This window comes from Vespula vulgaris, chromosome 16, assembly GCF_905475345.1.
Source record: "Vespula vulgaris chromosome 16, iyVesVulg1.1, whole genome shotgun sequence".
Lineage (NCBI taxonomy): Eukaryota > Metazoa > Arthropoda > Insecta > Hymenoptera > Vespidae > Vespula > Vespula vulgaris.
Window position 1 is genome coordinate 2,519,190 of NC_066601.1, and position 20,905 is coordinate 2,540,094.

Genomic DNA, 20,905 nt, shown 5'->3' on the forward strand with positions numbered 1-20,905 from the left:
AAATTAATGAATGTATGTGTAAACAGTCAAAGTCACTCATCATGATTTAGATCGTCGAAACAAAATTTCACCTTTCTGAACCACCTTGTCGATCAGATAATACAATTAATTGATAACCACCTCTAGCAGCTTCGTTAGCTTCATTACAGACACGGTTCAGAGTCTTTACCAAACCAAGAGGTCCGTCTTCTACAGGATATGTTGCATCAATAACCTTGGTTGTCCATCCACGATGTTTGGTTTGCTTAAGAACTTCAAGATCATCGAGAGATAAAATTGGTTGTTCTAAGAACAATCTATGTACTTGGAGTTCACTTGGCTCCAAAATATTGCTCACAGGGCCAATTGGACAGAGCATTGACATGACGATCTTTTCTCTGAATGGATCGATCGGAGGATTTGTCACCTGGTATAAAAGATGAAATGAATATATTTTATAAACTTAATTAAAAAGAAAACAGAATACAAAAAGAAAATAAGGAAAAAAGAGAATTATGGATATAAACATTTGAAATACCTGTGCAAATAATTGTTTAAAGTATTCGTATGGTAAAGGTTGAAATTGCGATAAACACGCAAGCGGTGCATCATTACCCATGGAACCAAGAGCTTCTTTTCTGATAAAAATAAAATACATTTTTGTTTGTAATAAAAAGATAAATAACAAACTATTCAATGTATCAGAAGATTACATAATTGAATTATAGATATGTATTACTTACTTGGATTGTATCATTGGAAGTAACAGCAAGTTGATGGTCTCCAATGTATATCCATACAAAGACAATCTTTTATCACCACCCCAGACACGATTAACAGCAGAAATTTCATTAAGACCATTGAAAATATTTTTTTTCTGAACCTCAGAATTGTATCCATTCTCGAATGTATTCAATGTACCACCATTAGCAGCATGAGCAGCACGTATTTCATCCATTGTTATCTGTTTTTAAGAAAGCTTCAATGTTACCAAATGTAACTTAAACAAGCTTAAAACAGGAAAGCAAAACTAATTATTCACAAGCACAATTGAATATATATAAACGATAAAACTATATATTGTACCTACAATATTTTCTCCAGTACATTTTTGATAATATAGCAATGATAATATTAAAAAGCATACTATTGTAATGAAAATATATAAATAGGTTTTAAAATGAATAAGTAATAAATGCAAGTAAATGTTCTTCTGTAAACTAAATTTTTTATCATGAAACAAATACTATAAATAAGAAAAATATTGCAAATATCTTTTGATCTATGTAATGAGAAATGAAAAAAATCTCCAATTTTTGTGCTACATAGTGAAAGTAGAAGGTATGAAACGAACCCCAATCCTATCGAAATATTATAAATGTGGATGAACCATAGATGAAGAAAACACAAAGATATAAGAAAGCTTTATACCACACAGTTCTATAGATACCAACATACTGCTTCCTAATTTAATATTTACACACATATAAGTAATATTTTCAAAAATATACAGTGCTCCAATAAATTAGCAACATGGTTTAAGCTTACAACACCTCTCTTCAAGGTTACAACTCACCCTCTGCACACAACACGATGGATGTCAGCACATAGGAAAATTGAAAAAGATTATTTTGTATTAGTATATTCTCTATGTAAAAGAACACTTTTCTCTTCGTGACTTAAATCACACCCAATAATAATGTTATCAAAATTGTGCCACCCAAGCACATATTTAGTAGAAATTTTTTTATAATAATAAATGGCTTTGTTATAAGTGTGCATCCCATTAATTGTTATGACACGTGATTATGATTTGACGTAACAATAGATATAACGAAGTAATAATTTGACAAAAAGCATAACAAGAAAGAATGTAATTTATCGTAAAAAAAGAAATACATGTATATATATATATATATAAAAAAAAAGACAAAGTTGCATCAATTACCTGTTCTCTGAGCCACTTAGAATGAGGCCTGCTTCTTGCAATGTGTTGTTTTAGTTCAACATCTTGTATAATCTTCTTTTCTTCAGTGTCAACAAGGAGCATTCTTCCAGGCTTCAAACGGCTCTGTAAATAAAACGAAGCATGAATAATCATTTTCAATTAAACTTTACAAATGATCGGCATTTACATGACAGCACTGGATGACGGTCCTACTGCTTTATACATACCTAGTCCCTAAATGACAAATTATACATCATACATATGACATGAGAAAAAATAAATAAAACATAGCATGTGATTTGCCATTACGCATACAATAAATACAATAGCATAAAAACATATGCATGTTAGACGGTGTCATTCTATCCTTACCGAACAGATGAAGTAACTAATGTTTTCGTTGAACATTCTACTGATGCAACCTCGAAGAATGAAAACAGATATAACAATATTATGTTACAATACTTTTTTTTTCTTTTTCTTTTAAAATTCACTATCTTTTGTACACAGATAACTTCACCCTCGTGGGACACGCGACTCTCTTTTTCAATGACTCTATTCTCACGACTTTATAATTATTATCCCTGATCAAAATCGATTTAATAATGTCAAGTGTCACAAGTACATACATAGAAATGTATAATAAAAAATAAAAAGAAAAAAAGTAAAATATATATATATATACACACAAAGACAGCTTTTATAAAAAGGGAAAATAATTAATCCGTACGTGGGAAATGAATCACAAAGTAATGTTAAATGGGAGCAATGCGAATAATGGCAAAAGTAATTATGTATGATAAATGAACATGTATATACGAAGCGTTTTTCGTAGAATGGTCCGCTTTATATTGCTTGGCTATAATGCATCTTAACGCAATCCTTAAGTAGCGTTCATCTTCGGCTTTTTTTTTTTTTTTCATCTTGAACGAGATAGTAGAAGAAGACTCGATCAGCTGGGCCTCGATCGAGAAAAACGATAAGTTCCTCCTCCTTGTAAAACTATTTTTCCCTAGAGCTAAAATTCCTCTATATTTGTGAATAATATAGAGCAAGAGAGAGAGAAAAAGAAAGAAAGAGAGAGAAAGAGATAGATAGAGATGGCATCATATAGAGACGAGGACGACGACGGACGAGGTACACACTTAAATAATTAGCACTATCAGAAGAGCTAATTCTGCTGAAAAATTCCCATTGAGAGAGCCGAGAGATTCGTTGGTTCCTTTAATTCCTTGATTACCTTCAGGATTATATTGCTGGGCGGTGTGTCATAGACGCCCACTTCGGACGCCATCACCATCATGTTATCCTTAGTGACGTAGAAGCGCGAGGGGCGCAGGCCATTTCTGCCAAACAAAAATTCAAAAAAGTCTTTTTTATTATCACCTCTGTGTCGCAAACTAGTATCTGCTGTCTATATTGTTGTTTGTTCGCTTGCCTTCCTGCTCGCATTCGTATATAGTTCTGTACACGCACACACCTAATCAATCCGGTTTTACCTTCATTTATTAGGCACCCCAGAGAGACAGTTGGAACGACGTAAGTCATCGTAAACACACCGATTTTATTCCAGGCTCTGTGTACGACGCCACGCAGTGCAACGAAACGCCGTACTGCCCGACACCCAAGAACCGCAGAGGGAAGCGAGCGATACGATACATTTATTTTATATATAATCAACTACAATATGAAGTTGAGAAAAGTCTATGACATAATAACAATAGCAAACGCGAAGAACAAAAATATTACATGGCAATCAAATTTTGTTACCCTTATTTCTGTGTTAATCTCTATCATAATTTTTTTTTTCTTTTTTCTTTTTCTTTGCCTGTCTTCCCTCTACACTACCAATCCACGTTTACCTTCAAACGAATTCTCTGCATCTTTTTTCATATCATTCTATTTAAATACTATGTACCGTTAATCGTTAGCCATTCTCATGACACCGTATACTCATTGAAGAATTCCTATTTTGAACTTTAACATGTCTGATGACAGATACATGTCTATAACACGACACGTACTATCCATACGAGTAGAATCAATACTGTTGCACATCATATCCATAATAAAAAATATAGATAATTTCTTTCTATAAATTTATACTTTTTTTATGTTAATCTTTTGTTCTTTTTTTTCTTATTATTAAATAATATTATAAGTTTAGCAGTAGTAGAATCTACTCGTGATAATTAATCAGACCTCATGGAAACGATAGGAAACTGAGGTAAAATGTAAAATAAATTTCTACCTGTCTAAGATAGCACCAACGTAACGACCATCGGTGAATGTCAGTAGAGCTGGACCATCCCATGGTTCCATAGAACATGCAGCCCAATGATAAAAGTCTCTTTTCTCCGTAGCCATTGTAAGATCATTTTGCCAAGCCTCTGGTACCATAGTCATAACAGCCTAAAAAATTATACATGTATTACATCTTATAAAACTGTTTGATTTAATTTACAATTTGAAATAAACCAATTCCATCGAAATCACGATTATAATAAAAGTTATGTCTTTATTACTGTACCATAGAGATTAATGTAAGATAATATAAATAATTATGGCTATACCTCAGGCAATGAACGTTGTCCCGCCATTACCAAAAATTCAAGTACGCAATCAGCTGCACCAGAATCCGAAAGATTTGGCTCTACAACTGGATAAAGATCTTTCAATTGATTACCATAAATCTTACTGCTCATAACCCCCTCACGAGCTTTCATAAGATTAACATTTCCTCGCAAAGTATTGATTTCACCGTTATGCGCGAGTAATCTATGAGATATAAGGATTATATAATTTTATTAATAATAAATCAGATATATTTTTATATTTAAACATACAACTATTTCTTCTTACAGACAACATTGTTTTTAGAACATGATGATCTTGTTTACTTACCGCAATGGGTGTGCTCTTTCCCAACTAGGGAATGTATTTGTGGAAAATCTTGTATGAACTAATGCCAAATAAGTCTCGAATTTTGGTGACTATAATAAAAACAAGATTTCTTAATTATATACAGAAAAAGTCTAGATATCGTATATAGACCTTATGCAACCATTTAAAATGTTTCTTTGTCTAAATTCTATAAATATATGTATATATTATTTATATATATTTATATATATTTATATATATATACGTGGATTAATTGAAATTATTTAATATTTACCTTTAAGTCCTCAAAGTATGACCAGAGTTGATCTGCTGTAAGTTGGCCTTTATAGACAACAGTTTTCAAAGAGAGCGAACAAATATAATATCTTAATTCTGCTTTAGGTATGGTATGAGATGATCTCTTTCTTAATACAAAAATCTACAAAATAGATTAACCAATGATACATTGTAAGATATCACTAAAAAAAAATTTCGTTTGAAAATAAAGTAAAAATAATTTAATAAAAAGTTATCTCATTTAATTTTAATTATCACAATAATAATACCTGACGTTGAAGAATTTCTTTATCCTCTTGATCACCCGTAACAAATACTTGTCGCATATAAGGTTCACATTTTTTTGCAACTTGGCCAATTTGCGTGTCATCCGTTGGGACATCGCGCCAACAAATTACCTATAAAATATTGTTCCTCTTCAAGTAAAATTCTTATAATATTACTATAATCATAAAATAAATATTTTAAGAATTGGTATTCTGATTGCAAAATATTAATTTCACAATTTGCTGCGTTATATAATAAGAATTACTATAACTATTAAATTATAACTATATAATGTAATACGTATAATAAATATTTTTATAATTAATTATTAAATAGAAGGATAAAATTAAGATCTTACTCTTAGACTACATTCTTCAGCTAATTTTTCAAATGCAGCTTCAGTTTCCTTATGGGTATTCTTATCAAGGAAAAGTATGCCAGTAGCATAACGTCCGATATTAGGCAACTCGATATTCTGTTGCTCGCTAAAATAATAAATTTATCAATTATTGAAATAAATCAATCAATTGAAATCATTGGATAAACACAGTTGTATTCTATCGGTAATATTATTCTAATGCATAAGCTGTCTCTCTCACATGCACGAACACACGCACACACACATACACACTATAAATTTACGAACACTTAAATATTCAATTTATATGCATATACACATATACATATACATCTGATCCATGTAATTGATAGCACGTATAGTATTATGCGGAGGATTAGTTCCAATGAATTGCGCACGATTATCGATACGCACGGAACTCTCAAATTAGAGTCAACTTTCAAACTTATTACGGAGTTATGCAATCTATTACTTATCTATATAAATATATATATATATATATATATATTTATGCACACACACACGCCACACACGTACATACACAAAAAGAGACATATCATCTCCACTGAACACAGTTAAAGCTATAATAATTCATGATAAGAAATAGATGATAAAATATTTTATAGGTACGAATGCGTACATACAAGTATTGAAAACCAATTCTGGTTGAAAAAAGATAACAGTATTACTTCAATTTTTTTTTTCTTCCAAGCATAACACAGTTTTACAAAAAGAGACAAGTTCAAAAAAAATAGATAATACATAAGAATCAATAATATTAACATTTTGTATTTGTTTATTAATACTGTCATGGCCTGATAACAACGTATCATTATCTGTTAAATTTTCTGATAAAATTTTTAATTATAAGAGAACATTAATGCTATTAACTGCGGAAGTTTTCGATAAGAGTAAAGAAAGGGCGATATATATATATATATTTGATTAAATTCCTCCCTCCCTTTGTCCTCCTCATCCTCTATCCCCATGAATGAGAAAATTCAAACTGTTGAATTATTATCACTATTGCATTATTATCGCTATTGACGTATACAATCACTCGATTAAGCTATAGAAATTCTGAAGAAACGTCGAAAGATGAGAGTATGAGATTTCCTCTAATACTTGGAAATATTCTTACCGAATCTCATCCGCATAATATTCATGTGGTATAGCACAAAGTACACCGGCACCATCACCGGTATCATTATCACAAGCACATGCACCTCTGTGATTCATCCGTGCGGAAAGTGTCTGCGCATCTCGAATAATCTGAAATATTGATTTTGATCATTAATAACGGTTAATGTAACTTATAGAAATATACGCAGTATATTTTTAAAAGTTTGATCCATATTTCAGAACTGTATATCAAGAGGATTCCATGGAACAACTTTTTACATTTTTTTTCTTTTCTTTTTTCTTCTTTTTACTCTGTTATATTAAATGATAAAAAATTAATCGCGTTAGATTACTTTCAAATACTTTGAAGTATTTGAAGTTATAAACGGGGCTAAATAGATTATTTAATACCATCCTGAAGTATTTAATCAAAACGTTTTGGAAGATTCCCTGTATAAATATACAAAATATCATTTGTATTTAAATATTGTAATATTTTACCTTATGAGATCTCTTGCCATCGATAGCAACAATAAATCCAACACCACATGCTTCTTTCTCAAGTGTTGGATCGTAAAGACCTTGTTTCGGAGGAAGAGACCAATAATTGCCAGAACTCATGTTTTCAATCTGAACAAAAGAAACAAAAGATAAGAAAGAAATTAAGAACAATTGAATCGATATTTATTCTTCTTCTTTTCTTCTCTATTTCTTATATATACATATATCCTTTTCTTGAATAAATATCAAGAAATTCATTAAGGTATTACATGCATGTATATAGAATAAAACGTGTGATTTGACTTGAAAATTTCCATACGTTACCATATACTCGAATGTGGCTTGAATATTTTAAGTAAGATGAAAAGAAAAGAAGAAGAAAAGAAGAAGAAAAGAAACAAAAAAAAACCAACGAGTTTTAACAGATAAATTCCAAAGCTATTCCAAAGCTATTCCGATGTGTTGTTCACAAAATGACTTCAATCTATATCTACGACTTTAATATTCCTTGTGTAACACACATACGCATAATTGCGGGCGCGGACATGCGCGCGCGCGCGCTCGAAAATGTCGCTCGTTAATAGTAATGAATAACTACTTATGTAATATATCATGAATCTGAAATTAACAATCAGGTTTACAACGATATTAAATGAATATTTTCTTGACTCTTTTCTTTTTCTGTAAAATAATCAATCAATAAGAGGGAGTGTCTCGAACAATTAATTTTCTTAAATTCTTCTGGTTCAATGGACGACGAATTTTAATGCATTTCACTTTCTAAAGTCGAACAACGCGCAATATATGTATGAATACATGTTTTATCGATCGCTTCGAAAGTAATCTCGGCTCTCTTGCTTCATGCACGAGGAGTTTCGATCACATTTAACCATGCACCGAGTAGGTAAGTACGATAGTTACGTCATATGATGCGAAAAGCCAAATAACGTAGGGATCAATAAATCTCACGCCTACGCATTCGTTCGTTCGTTCGTTCGTTCGTTCGTTCAAACAGATGAAGTCAGAATCCTAACGATAAAAACAAGAAATCTTTTTGAGTTGAGATTATCGAACTAGTATATACATAAAAATAAAATCCAAGTTATTTTAAGACATTTTTGACCGGCTACTATATATTCTAAAAGTAATCACCCTGTTTACATTCATAAATAAATTAAATTCGAAAATTCTAGAAAATTGGTAATATCAAAATTAATGCCATACAATGAGATTTAAACGATACTACGTAACAACGATTTATACAAAATTTTGTACTTTAACAATTACATGCAATTATATAAGTTGCATCTATTTATGCAAACACGAGTATTCTCGTGAAGCAAACGAACAATGTTTTAAGAAAATTATTGAAAATATATTACGAAATATATTGTACAATGTGTTACAAAAATATGGTATGCAATAATAACCTGAACCAACGCCATGTTGTAATCTCGGAAAGAAAATATTTATTGGAGAGAGAAAAAAAGAGAGAGAGAGAGAGAAATAAATAAAGGATTAAATTTCCAATCGGTTTTGTTTCAAACTAAGCACTAAAGAAAACTTTATACTCGATATATAAGATTGACCTTCGTCGATAGAATTGATGAGGAAAATGATTTTAAAAAAAAGAAAAAAGAAAAAAGAAAAAAGAAAAAAGAAAAAAAAAAGAAAAAAGTGAATAAGAAGAAAGACGTAACGATATATGCCTCGTATTTCAAAACCGCGCGAGGTCACGTGGTATCGTTTTAAATTGCGCGCATTTACAGCCTTGTCCCATGTTAACCGATTAATACGTATCGAATGTTATATATATATATATATATATATATATATACATATATATATACACATATATGTGTCATATATATATACACACTAACGATTACAATACAATACGATAAGATATTTGACGCAAAGTACATACGATAAATTGATCGATTAGAATAGAAAAATATCAATGAACTCTTACGCGTGGTTACTATTTTTATCCAACTGTATCTGCGTAATTTCACGCAATTACTTATGTCAAATGATTATTAATGTGCGCATATATGTATGTAAGCTCAAAGTACGACGCCATCAGTGCAACATCTACGAAAGATAACATATCGGGAATATATTCCAACTGCATATTCATTTCATCCAATTCTTGTTTTCTTTTTCCTGTTTTTTTTTTCCCCTATCAATTTTCGTTTTACGTTCGTTCATATTTCATAATTTCATTTTGCTGTTTTTTACCAATCGTTCATATAAATTCATATAAATTTAATATCACATAATTATTACTGTCTCTCTCTTTCTCTCTCTCTCTCTCTCCGCGTGTGTGTGTGTGTCCATAGTTTTTCATATTTTTTAAATATACATTATACTAATATAAATAACATTATACTATATAAATATATTATATTCAATATTATATAACTTTTGTATAGACACGATAATAAGATAAATCATAAGGGATAACCTTAAAAACGTATAAAATCTTTTTGATGCTACGTATTTCCTTGAAAGCTTCTTATTAAAAAAATAAAATAATATGATAACTAAAATAGATATATCGTTCGCTAACGTTATTAAAATCGTTTATAATTTAGTATATATAACAAGTTGCAGTTTATTAAACATCAATTTTTGGTTTATCGATTGTAGGGTTATATCGAAAAGACATCTCATATATTAGTTCTGGATCAGATTCTCATTGCTTTTGCGTACATTTTTGCTTTCTATTTAACAAAAGATTTTATCATCGTCATCGTTGACATTCATCGTCGTAACTGTGCGATTACATGATATTCGATAAGCTCTTTCCACCATCTCCTATTTCTCTCTCTCTCTCTCTTCCTCTCTACTTTTTTATGTAACAACAGTTATCGTTATAGTTATCAAACGATTTTTTAATCTCAATTGTGATCATTGCGTATTAATTATTTATATCATTATTCTTACCACGATTAAAGAAAGAAAAAATATCTCGAATCGAAATTTGAATTGATCGATAAAATTACTGAAGTTATCGAATGCATTCGATCGATTAATAAAACCTTCGACGTTATCGCCCTCTTCAAGATCGCAATAAAAAAAAAACGTTTCTAACGAATTTCATAAGAACTACCACATATAAATATTACTCATTCATAACGACATAAATCGAAGATTGAGATGTTCTGACGGTCGAAATAAGTAAACAAACTTTTTTTTTTTTTGTTACAAACGAGCGTCGTCATAAATTTACATACGCAAGGAGAAGGAGACTTCTTTCTTCTCCCAGACTTTTTTCTCTTCCAGACGATTCATTTAAATTCACGATATAAAAATTACGTTCTCGCTAAATAAAACGAATCAAACTTAACAAAGGACAAAATTATAGTCTTTCTTATTCTCTCGCTCTCCCTTTCCCTTCCCTCTCCTCTCTCTCCCTCTCTCTCTACACACAGACACAATACACATACGCATTGAAAACTCACCTTCAAAAGAAAGAAAAATTACTGCGTAGTACCGAAACGAAGTCCCAATTGAATTCTCTTTTCTTAGAATTCCTTATCCTTCTTTCTTCAGAGCACTGTCCTTTTCTATTCTTCTTTTTCGGAAAGGAAGAAAAAAAAGAAAAGAAAAAACAATAATTCTCGTTAGTCTGTCAACAGACGAGACACCGACCTCCCACGACGATCGAATATTCTCTTGAACTTCGAACTTGTTTGAACTTGAATTATTATCAGAAACAAGATGGAAGAAAATCTTTTTTGAGACTCCCTTTTTCGTTTTAATTAAGGATTTTGAAGAAGAGGAACGAGTTATTATAGTTAGCGAATCGTACTTCTTATTCCTTTTCTCTGTAACACAGGCGTCAGTCGTGGACCTCGACCGTTAATAGAACAGAACTGGCGAAGAAGGAACTCGTAAAATAGACCGGCAGTAGTGGCGGGAGTTAACCACGCTGAAAAAACAAGTTAAGAAGATAAGGACGGAGCTCGAGGTGATTCGGACGAGGCTACGTACTAGAGTGTTGCCTACGAGCTACCACCACTCGTACCGCTTCATCCCCCCCACTCATCTATCCTTCCTACTATTCTGCTTTCTCCCACCACATTACCCATCCTGCCTACTATTCTACCGTTCCTCCCCACCACATCCTGCCAACTACGTCTCCGGCGAGTGCTTCATTTCACGTTAATAACTCGTGCAAGGTACTTCGTCTTTCAAAAGCTCTTTTTTTATTTTGTCATTTTTTTACTTATTTATTTACTTATTCTTTTTCCTTTCTGTGTGATGATTATTATTGAATATTTATTCTCGCATCATTCAATTCTAGACATCGTAATTGATTTAATTAACAATCATTTGTAAACGTCATCGTATAAGAATTCGTATAATTATAATTCATCGATCTTATATAACTTTGTTGATTCCTCTTTTTTTTTCTCTCTCCTTTTTCTTCTTCCTTATAAATTTCAGAACATCAAAAATCTGTCAATGATTCTAATTGAAATCTCTCAAGGGGAATAATTTACAGGTACATCAGAGATGATATATCGATTGCACAAAGTTCGCTAATCAGAATGCTAACTTGATTAAAACAATTAATAGATCGCCAATTGGAATCTTCCATTAAGAAAGATACGCTAGGTGAGAGAGATGAATTTGTAGAGAATTTATTTTCTTAAGAACAGATAAATATATATGTAGATAGATATATAGATAGTTAGTTAGATAGATAGAAAGAGAGAGAAAGAGAGATCGACGATCGCAAACATGAGAAAATTCTAATTAAACATGATAATATTACATTGATTGTCGGTAGAACTTAGACCATGGACTTGACCGAGCAGAGAGTTCGGTTTTTTGAATGAAAGATAAACTAATCAAATATTATTGTGATAGGTAATTTAATTATGATAAATTAGACATAACAATTTATTTCTAATGATCGATAAAAAGAAAACAAAAAAGAAATAATCAGTCTTTTCAAGACATCCAACTCGATAATGAAGAGCAACGTACTTATATCAAAGATTCTGAAAACAGATAGATACAAACGAGTATCCTTAGATCAAATAATTCCATTCCTAATTAGTTACGAAGAGATGTATGCATGTAAATATATAGATATATGTATGTTCCGATCGCATTTGCGAAATCACTAGAATAAGACTTCTATTTTAAATGACGACGCTTACGTTTGCAAGAAAACGATCCAATTCTTGTTCGTATTGATTCAATCTTTTATCAAAAGTATACGTAATTAACATTTAGAACAATTTCAGTCATATATCGATCATACGATCACGTGAATATGTGCATGTATGTTATATAAATGAAATATAAATAAGGAAATTGTTTTTATTTTTATTACGTTTGAAAATTACGTAAAAATGAGATTAAATTTATTCAAATTGTTTTACAAAAAAAAATATAGATTATATTTATCAAAAAGAAAAAAAAACGAATTAGAAAAATAGAAAAGAAAAAAACTTTCGAAGGAATAAAACGTAATAGGTTAAGTTTCCAGTTAGAATTTCTTGAATTATATTTGAATCTAAGAAATTAGACGATACGCATTAGGAATTTTGTATAGCTTTCGAAGATGTTAGAATGACTGGCGAATCTAATCCTTGCCAATTTACAAGTGGCATCTTGCCAATATATCAGCAGGTATGTATCAGAAATGTTATACCCTCGCTACGCAATAATATTTGATTTACATTTTCTCGATAGGTCAACTTTCTTTCAACGTCAAAATATATATGTACGCTTTTCAATATTTATTATATTTTAACATTTGTTAATAAAACGAGATGTATAATCTACGATTTGTTATCGTTTTGAAGTCAAGTCATTAAATGAATTCTTTATTCAAGAATATATCCTCTCCTTAGTCGATATTAGTCGATATTAGCCGATATTAGATATGAAAAAATCTTATCAACAAAAGTTATGATCGTTCATATATGACATATGATATATGCCTCGTTATTAACTTTTTGTAATTCTGTCTTTGACAATAATAAATTCAATGAATTAAACTTTCATGTGATTCATTTGTTTTCATTTTGAAAAATCATGATTTATGTATAACTAATTTTATTTTTCCTAAATCATTTAATTGGCTTGTTAAAGTTCACTCTTTTCTTACAGTGTTTCATGATCGATAAAAAATTATAAAACAAATTTCAATTTCTAGGGCTTGATTTCATCATCTCTCTCTCTCTCTCTCTCTCTTTCTCTCTTTGTCTCCTTGTCTTTGTCTCTCTCTTTCTATCGACCTTGCAAAGAGACATTCAAATTTATCGGTAAAGCAACAAGGTCAATTGGTTCTCTCGTCCTAGGGTAATCTATAATATGTTATTTGTTAATTCTAAACGTATAAGAAGATATTTTCGAGAAGTTTCAATAATATTAATCATTTCTCCAATAAATGTAAATCTTTCATATTTTAGAATTATGAAAATAATCCGTTGATCTTTGTACCATCTTGATGAAAAATGTGTATGAATAAAATAAATAGATAACGAAATAGAAAAAAAATTATATATACATATATATATATATAGCTATATCTTCTACACGTCCATCTCGCGAATATATAAAAAAAGATAAATTATTATAAAATAAGAAATATCACTTTCTCTCGTTTTGATACCTCTATATAAATTAATAATAAATCGACTGATGACCGACTGATAATAAGGAAGCTTGTAATATATTCGTCCCGTCACAGTGACACGAATTACGAACAATTTGTAAGAAACCATCTGTAAGATAAGGATATACCAGCAATTAGTACGAGTGTCGTTACGAAAGAATTATGTACACGGTTTAAATATTTCCTGATAACAAAACCCCTTACATCATGTACCATTAGAGACATTCCTCAATTGTACTATTCGTTCAATAAACTTGGCGTTATTTTAAGCGAGCATCTTTTAAATTCTTTATTTTCTTTTATTATTTTATTTATATCTTCATTTTTATGTAATCTTAATAATTCCTTATTTCTTTTTGTTTTTTATTATTATTACAAAAATATGAACAATGATTTCTCCTATACCTCGTTATTCAGAGGGAGAAAAAAATTGTCAAATCATATAAACAAATATGCATATGAGTATATAATTATTCTCATCCGAATACACACTAAATCTTTCCTTCTTTCCACATTCTTATCAAACAAATGCGATTACAAACATATGTTGGCAGACAAAATGATTCACAACTTTCAAATGCTGACAATTCATCCTTTATCATTTTTATCTTTGCATAATTCGACGTAATTTCGATTTTGTTATATACGTAACCCGTCTTCGATGAATGTCGAATATCTTCTTATAGTTAGAAGAAATATATAATATCTGTCAGACTGATTAATAAGTAATGTCATCATTTGCAGTATATAGGTATACTCAATAAAATATTATTTATTTAGATATAAAATATCGTAAAGTCCAGATTAATTATTGATCAAACCAATATTATATGTTATATTATACAATATAAAAGTATTGATTGTTATTTATATATTTATATCATACAATATCGGATTGATGAAATACTATGTTTTATTTATTTAAATAGCCTATCACGTGTTCAATGAGTTTGACTTTTCAATAAAAAGGTTACTAACTCTTGAACAAATTTGTTATGTGAGTTTGTATAATGGTAAAGTATATTTGTATTTTTTTTTTTCCTTTAAGTAGGATTGCGTCGCACCTGTCAGCAACACCGTGGTTTCACGTGTTCATCTCATGACTTGTGTTTGCGATTTAAACTACTCCATAGCGTTGTTTATTTTGTCTTTCTGTCCGTCTATCATCGACCACACCCATATTTCATTTTACTAACAGAAGGAACAACAAACAAGAGGCTCGATCGACTTTGGTGATACTCCTCCAAACACTATCATTATTGATTATGATCATACAATAGGAGAGAGAAAGAGAGAAAGAGAGAGAGAGAGAGAGACTATATATTTCTGTTTCACGACTAACTCATTGATTATCGTAACGGAAGATATACTTCGATCACTTATCTATATTCTACGTACGTTTTATTCAACGAACTGTGCTCTTATAACATTAAGTCATACGAAACTATCAATTCCTTTCTCTATATTTGAATCGTAAAACAAATATATAGATACCATTTTAATCTCGCGTGTGAGCATGTAGATATACATCGTTAGTTTTGCTTTATAGTTTTGAGAATAATTCCTTTTGATAAAAAACTAGGTTAGCCTTGATCTTGTATAAGCTTTAATTGTTTTTTTTTTATCTATGAAAACGAATTGTATTATATGAAAAAATTGTTATTTATTCTTTACTAAGAATTTAATTTATATTTAATTGTAAGTCGCATTGTTAAGAAATATGGAAAACTTTGGATACAAAATAAAAAATAAATTGATTTACAAATCTTTTTCCAATAGCAAAACATTGAAAATATTGCGTTGTAATAATATTTAAGGCGTCAGAAAATATTGGATACTTGAGTATAAATATCAGTAAAAGAGATTATCACAACAATATAATATTATTAAACATTACTTGGAATTCAAAAAAAGAATCGCGTAATAACAATGTCAGGTTATGTTTATAAACTTTCTCGATCCTTATCGATCGGTTCGTTGAGTACTCTCATATACGTTGAATCAATTGAAGCTTTATAAATCCGATCTGAAATTGTACTCATTAAATATTGAAGATCAAAACATAATAATTCATAAATGATTAACAATTAATCGATCAATATGATCAATGATAGCTAATAATAAATGCATAATTAATAATTAAAATCGTTAATTCTTTTAAGGTTAAAAACTGCAAAATATGGAAATAATTCATTCTTATTTGTTTCATACTAATCGTAAAAAAAATGGATATCAAAGTATATATTGTATTATCATCAACAGAATGAAAATAATCAAAATTACGTGACCATGAATTTTAACACTAATATTAGTAAATACACATCTTATCAAGTTTCATGATATGCCATGTGTCATCAATTTATCGTCTGTAATTATTATAATCTACCGTTTAATCATTAGAGTCGATATAAACGACATATGAAATCGTTCGGAAATAGAATGCTGAATAATTATTCTATATAATTCGATATAGCGTATAACAGACTTACAAAAAAAAAGAAAGATTCTTGAAGTTGGTTCAAAGCGATTTCATTTACATATAAAAACTAAATTAATATTAATTTCGTCGAAATATTTAATCAATTAATAGCAATATATTTTATTAATTTGTGTATATTACTTACGGTATATAATAATTCAAAATAAAAACTGACGATTACTCATTTTCCGCCATTTTCAAGAAAAGAAACAAAAGACAGTCGAGTTTCAGATTTCGATATTAATTCGATTAAAAAAATAAAAAGAAAATGGTGACTATTACCTACTTCAATTGATTATTGTTAAATTCATCTTCTTTAAATTGGTATTCTTTTTTTCTTCTACATTGTAAAACCGTTAAAGATTTTCTGAAGTCGTATATAACGGCATATTTCGAGAGCGTTTTAACGAACAAAAGAATTTCAACAATGCTGAGTATGCGATTCTATCAAGCAGATTCTTTGTTATATACGATTATCGATTAACTGTCGTACTTCGAATAACATATCTATACACATACACGCGCGCGCGCCTGCACATCACACACACACACACAACACGTCTAAAGTACGTATTCGAAGTAAAAAATATTAAGAAAAATCCTTAGAAAAAAAACTCGATGCTTGGAATCTTTTAGATTATAAGTTATCTTTAAGAAGGAATTTCATAAAAATAAGGCTCAAAAACGAGTCGATCGTTTATCGTGATCATAATACTTTTTTTTTACTAACTAAATATATCTCTTCTGCATGCAATAAAAAGAGCTTTCGATAATCGAAATTTCACATCAAAATCGATTATCATTAATATCCTTCGTACTAATATACGAACGAAAAATAGGAAGTGATAATGAAAGAGGAACAAAGGAAAAAAATGAAAAGAAAATTTACCTGAATTTCGATAAAATTCGAAGGAAGTGTAGCACGTTCGAAATATGCAGCTCTTTTCGATGATGTTGAACGGTTGACACGGTCTTGTCTTTCACGATCGATCGTTCTTACCGGCTTCCACGTTCCTTCCCCTTCTACCACTCTCCTTCGTCACCACCTCTCCCCTCTTCACTTTTTTCTCTTTCTTTTCTGTAAGGCAAGCTTCAATTTTCGACAAGATTTGAAAAACGTTGTCTAAACAGGAAATCTAATTGATAAGTGACCGGTCTTTTTTTTGTTTGTTCACAGATTAAATATTCCTTATGATTTAGATTACGTCTTATTATCTTCGTATTCTTAATCTCCTTAATATCTCTAATATATGCTCTTAGCAACGGAACGAACTCTCTGTACGCCGCGAAAACGTAGAAATGTGTGAGATTCGTTGAAGCACGGATTATTGCGCGCGGAGACCTAACCGTCTCTCGTTTATGCTTACCTACCTACCAAAAGAAATCTACTGTTCTGTTGACTGAAGTAGAAGCTGACTGGTTGGCCTTGAATGGCTTCGACCAATCACCGTGTTCAAAGGTTCGAAAACGCCACCTATGAAATAAGGTACCACTAATTGGAAATTCTGATTGTACAAGCAATGATTGTATAAACGGAGGTGATCGACCTCGAACCGAAAATTAATTTTGTACAAATAAATTTAAAAACTATATCATAAAAAGATTGTATATAATAATTTCCTTTATATATATATATATATATATATATATATATATATTATAAAAATATATTTTTCTAATAAGAGACAAATGAAGTAGGAAGAGATGTCTTGTAGTTGATAAGTGAAGTTGACTCTTATTACTTTCATAGTTAATATTATATATACATTCTTTAAAAAAAGCTACTATATATATATTATTACTATTGTATACTATATTTGTGTGTATATATATATATATGTTGAATATTAAATTCTATGTATTAAATAATAAGAGTAACATATGTCAAATTTATCAAATTTCGAAAATAATTTCTGCGTGTTTAATGTATTCTAATGTATTCTACCTTACCGATCGAGAAGCAAATTATGGATAGCAGCACTACCAAGAATTAGGTGACAGTAAATTGATATAAATCAAAATTGTCGAACTGACGACTCGCGATACACATATGACTCCTTCTCATACTTCTTTGTTCTTTAGTAAAGTGTGAGGAGAGGATCCCCACTATATTTGATTTTTTGTTTCATTCACCCTATTTTTTATTTCATTAGTTTATTATTATTTTCCATTGTTTCGCATTTTTATATTCTATTATTCTCCTACTTTACTCCATCATGGCAAAAAGAAAAATTCGTATAGAAAATCGACTATTTCAAAAAAGTTTGGAAACAGATTATTTTTTCATTAATTGCAGAGAACTGTTTACTTTGTAACTGATATTTAATGCAACGTTTACTTTGTAAAAAAGAGCTTGCGAGTTTGAAAAGAAGTAGTTTCTCGTCATTATAATACTTGCCACAAAAAAAAAATATGATATATGTTCCACACAATATAAAAATGCTATTGAATGTTTTGAAACAGTCTCATTGTCACGACAAACTATTTCTAAACAAATTAATGGAAATATAGAAAATAAATTAAAAATATTATTAGAAAAATGTCGTTATTTTTTATTATGTCTCAATGAAACTATGGATATCATGAATACAAATTAAGTATCACTTTTTGTAAGAATGATAGATAATGATTTTTCCATCCATGAAGAATTGTTAGCATTGATTTCTTTATATTTCACAAAAGGAATAGACATCTTCAATGCTATCTGTGAGCAAGTAGAAAAATATGAAAGATTTTCCAAATGTTCTGCAATTTTCATGGATGGAAGGAAAATAATGATTGATCAAGATTGGGGACTTCGGGGATTTTAAAAAAAAAAGAAATAAACTGCCCAACATTTCATTGTATTATGCATCAAGAAGCACTATGTGAAGAAGTAATAATGTTAAGCTCTACAATGAAAATTATAATTGAAGTTTTAAATTTAATTAGAGGTGGAAATAGATCACTTTCACATAAAAAATTTCAAGCATTTTTACAAGATGAAAATTTATGTTTGTATGATGATGTAAATTGGTTAAGTACAGGAGAAACTTTAAAAGAACTTTTTAATTTAAGAGAGGATATATTAGAATTTTTACAATAGAAGCAAATACAAATAGCAAAGATAAAGGAGGAGAATTTTAAGGAAATTAAATTTTTTAATGAATTGGCATTTTTAGCAAATATTACATGTCATCTAAATCATTTAAATTCACAATTACAAGAACAAAACCATACCATTTCTGATTTGACTGGTTATATTAATGTATTCTAGAATAAACTTAAATTATTTATCATTGAATTAGAAATAAATGAGTTACATCATTTTCCATCCTGCGAAGAAATAGCTGTCATTCGAATGTAAATTTTTTGATATTTCAACTGCCACTATTAGAGATTCAAGAACAATTTCACAGATGGTTCAAGGATTTCAACTTACTGAAGAATGATTTGCAAATTTTTAATAATCCAAAAGGATGTGTAATAAATGAACAAGAAATTGCATATCGATTAGAACTTTGTAATTTATAAGCTGATCCATTTTTGCTTAGTCGAAACAAATATGATCTTGAATCTTTTAAATTATTATCACAGGAAAAATATCAAAAATTTATAGATTTAGGTTTGAAAATATGTTCTATGTTTGGATCAACATATAAATTCCAAAGTAGTCTTTCTGTTATGAAATATATCAAATCATCTTGCTATGTTAACAGAAGAATTGTTATGTTCTTTGTTAAGACTAGCAACAAGTACTATTTCTATTGATATACCATCATTAGTTAATGGAATGTCCCATCCACAATTTTCACATTAAAAAAGAATTATCCTATTTGATAAATGTATCTTAATTAATAGTCAGATTTGAGCTAAGAAAATAATATCTGTATTCTACCTGTCCCTATCCTATGTCATACTATAACAAAGTAAATAGAATGGTAGCTAATAAATTTAAATAATGGGAAAATGGATTAATTGACAGTAATGAATGCATGATCCAAAGCTAAAAAGTTTGACAGTCCTGATACAACATCAGTTTTTGTCTTATTTAAATGTTATATAATATTACTTTATATACATACACATACATATATGTATATTTTATAATAAGTAACATGATAAATGTTAATATGTGTGCTATAGAGTAAAAGAAGAAAAAGAAATGATTTATGCTACGTCATGAATAGATTCTCTTATATTTACTACGCAATTATAAAGCACAAAAATTGAACATATAAAGTACATCTGACAGCCTCATACGATAAAAGTAACCAATCTAAGCTCTTGTGAAAAAATGTAGACGTAGAGAAGAGACGTAATACAAGATTCATACTTTTTCATTACCAACTAAATAACACGAAATACTGTTTTATCGATTCTGAGAAAAATAATGCAGGAAATTAACAATTTCCTAAAGGAAAAAAAAAAAGAAAAGAACATCTAATA

The 20,905-nt window shown here is 29.7% G+C and overlaps 1 protein-coding gene across 2 annotated transcripts in view; it reads right to left on the minus strand.

The window, feature by feature from the left end:
* Window positions 1-17,840, minus strand: part of LOC127069596 (uncharacterized) — a 48,111-nt gene extending 30,271 nt beyond the window's left edge. Inside the window, exons 1-15 of one of the 2 annotated variants that reach the window (XM_051006752.1) lie at window positions 17,367-17,840; window positions 10,823-11,292; window positions 7,356-7,484; window positions 6,874-7,004; window positions 5,733-5,859; window positions 5,377-5,505; window positions 5,106-5,249; window positions 4,832-4,920; window positions 4,501-4,705; window positions 4,179-4,339; window positions 3,168-3,273; window positions 1,928-2,050; window positions 723-943; window positions 518-617; window positions 72-406 (exon numbers count right to left, since the gene is read on the minus strand). In XM_051006752.1, coding sequence (XP_050862709.1) covers window positions 72-406; window positions 518-617; window positions 723-943; window positions 1,928-2,050; window positions 3,168-3,273; window positions 4,179-4,339; window positions 4,501-4,705; window positions 4,832-4,920; window positions 5,106-5,249; window positions 5,377-5,505; window positions 5,733-5,859; window positions 6,874-7,004; window positions 7,356-7,475 — 1,991 coding nt within the window. In that variant the 5' untranslated portion in view covers window positions 7,476-7,484; window positions 10,823-11,292; window positions 17,367-17,840. Of the gene's footprint in view, window positions 1-71; window positions 407-517; window positions 618-722; window positions 944-1,927; window positions 2,051-3,167; window positions 3,274-4,178; window positions 4,340-4,500; window positions 4,706-4,831; window positions 4,921-5,105; window positions 5,250-5,376; window positions 5,506-5,732; window positions 5,860-6,873; window positions 7,005-7,355; window positions 7,485-10,822; window positions 11,380-17,366 lie in introns of those variants that run through there. The other variant, XM_051006753.1, reaches the window with a different exon arrangement.
* Between the last annotated feature and the right edge of the window lie 3,065 nt (window positions 17,841-20,905).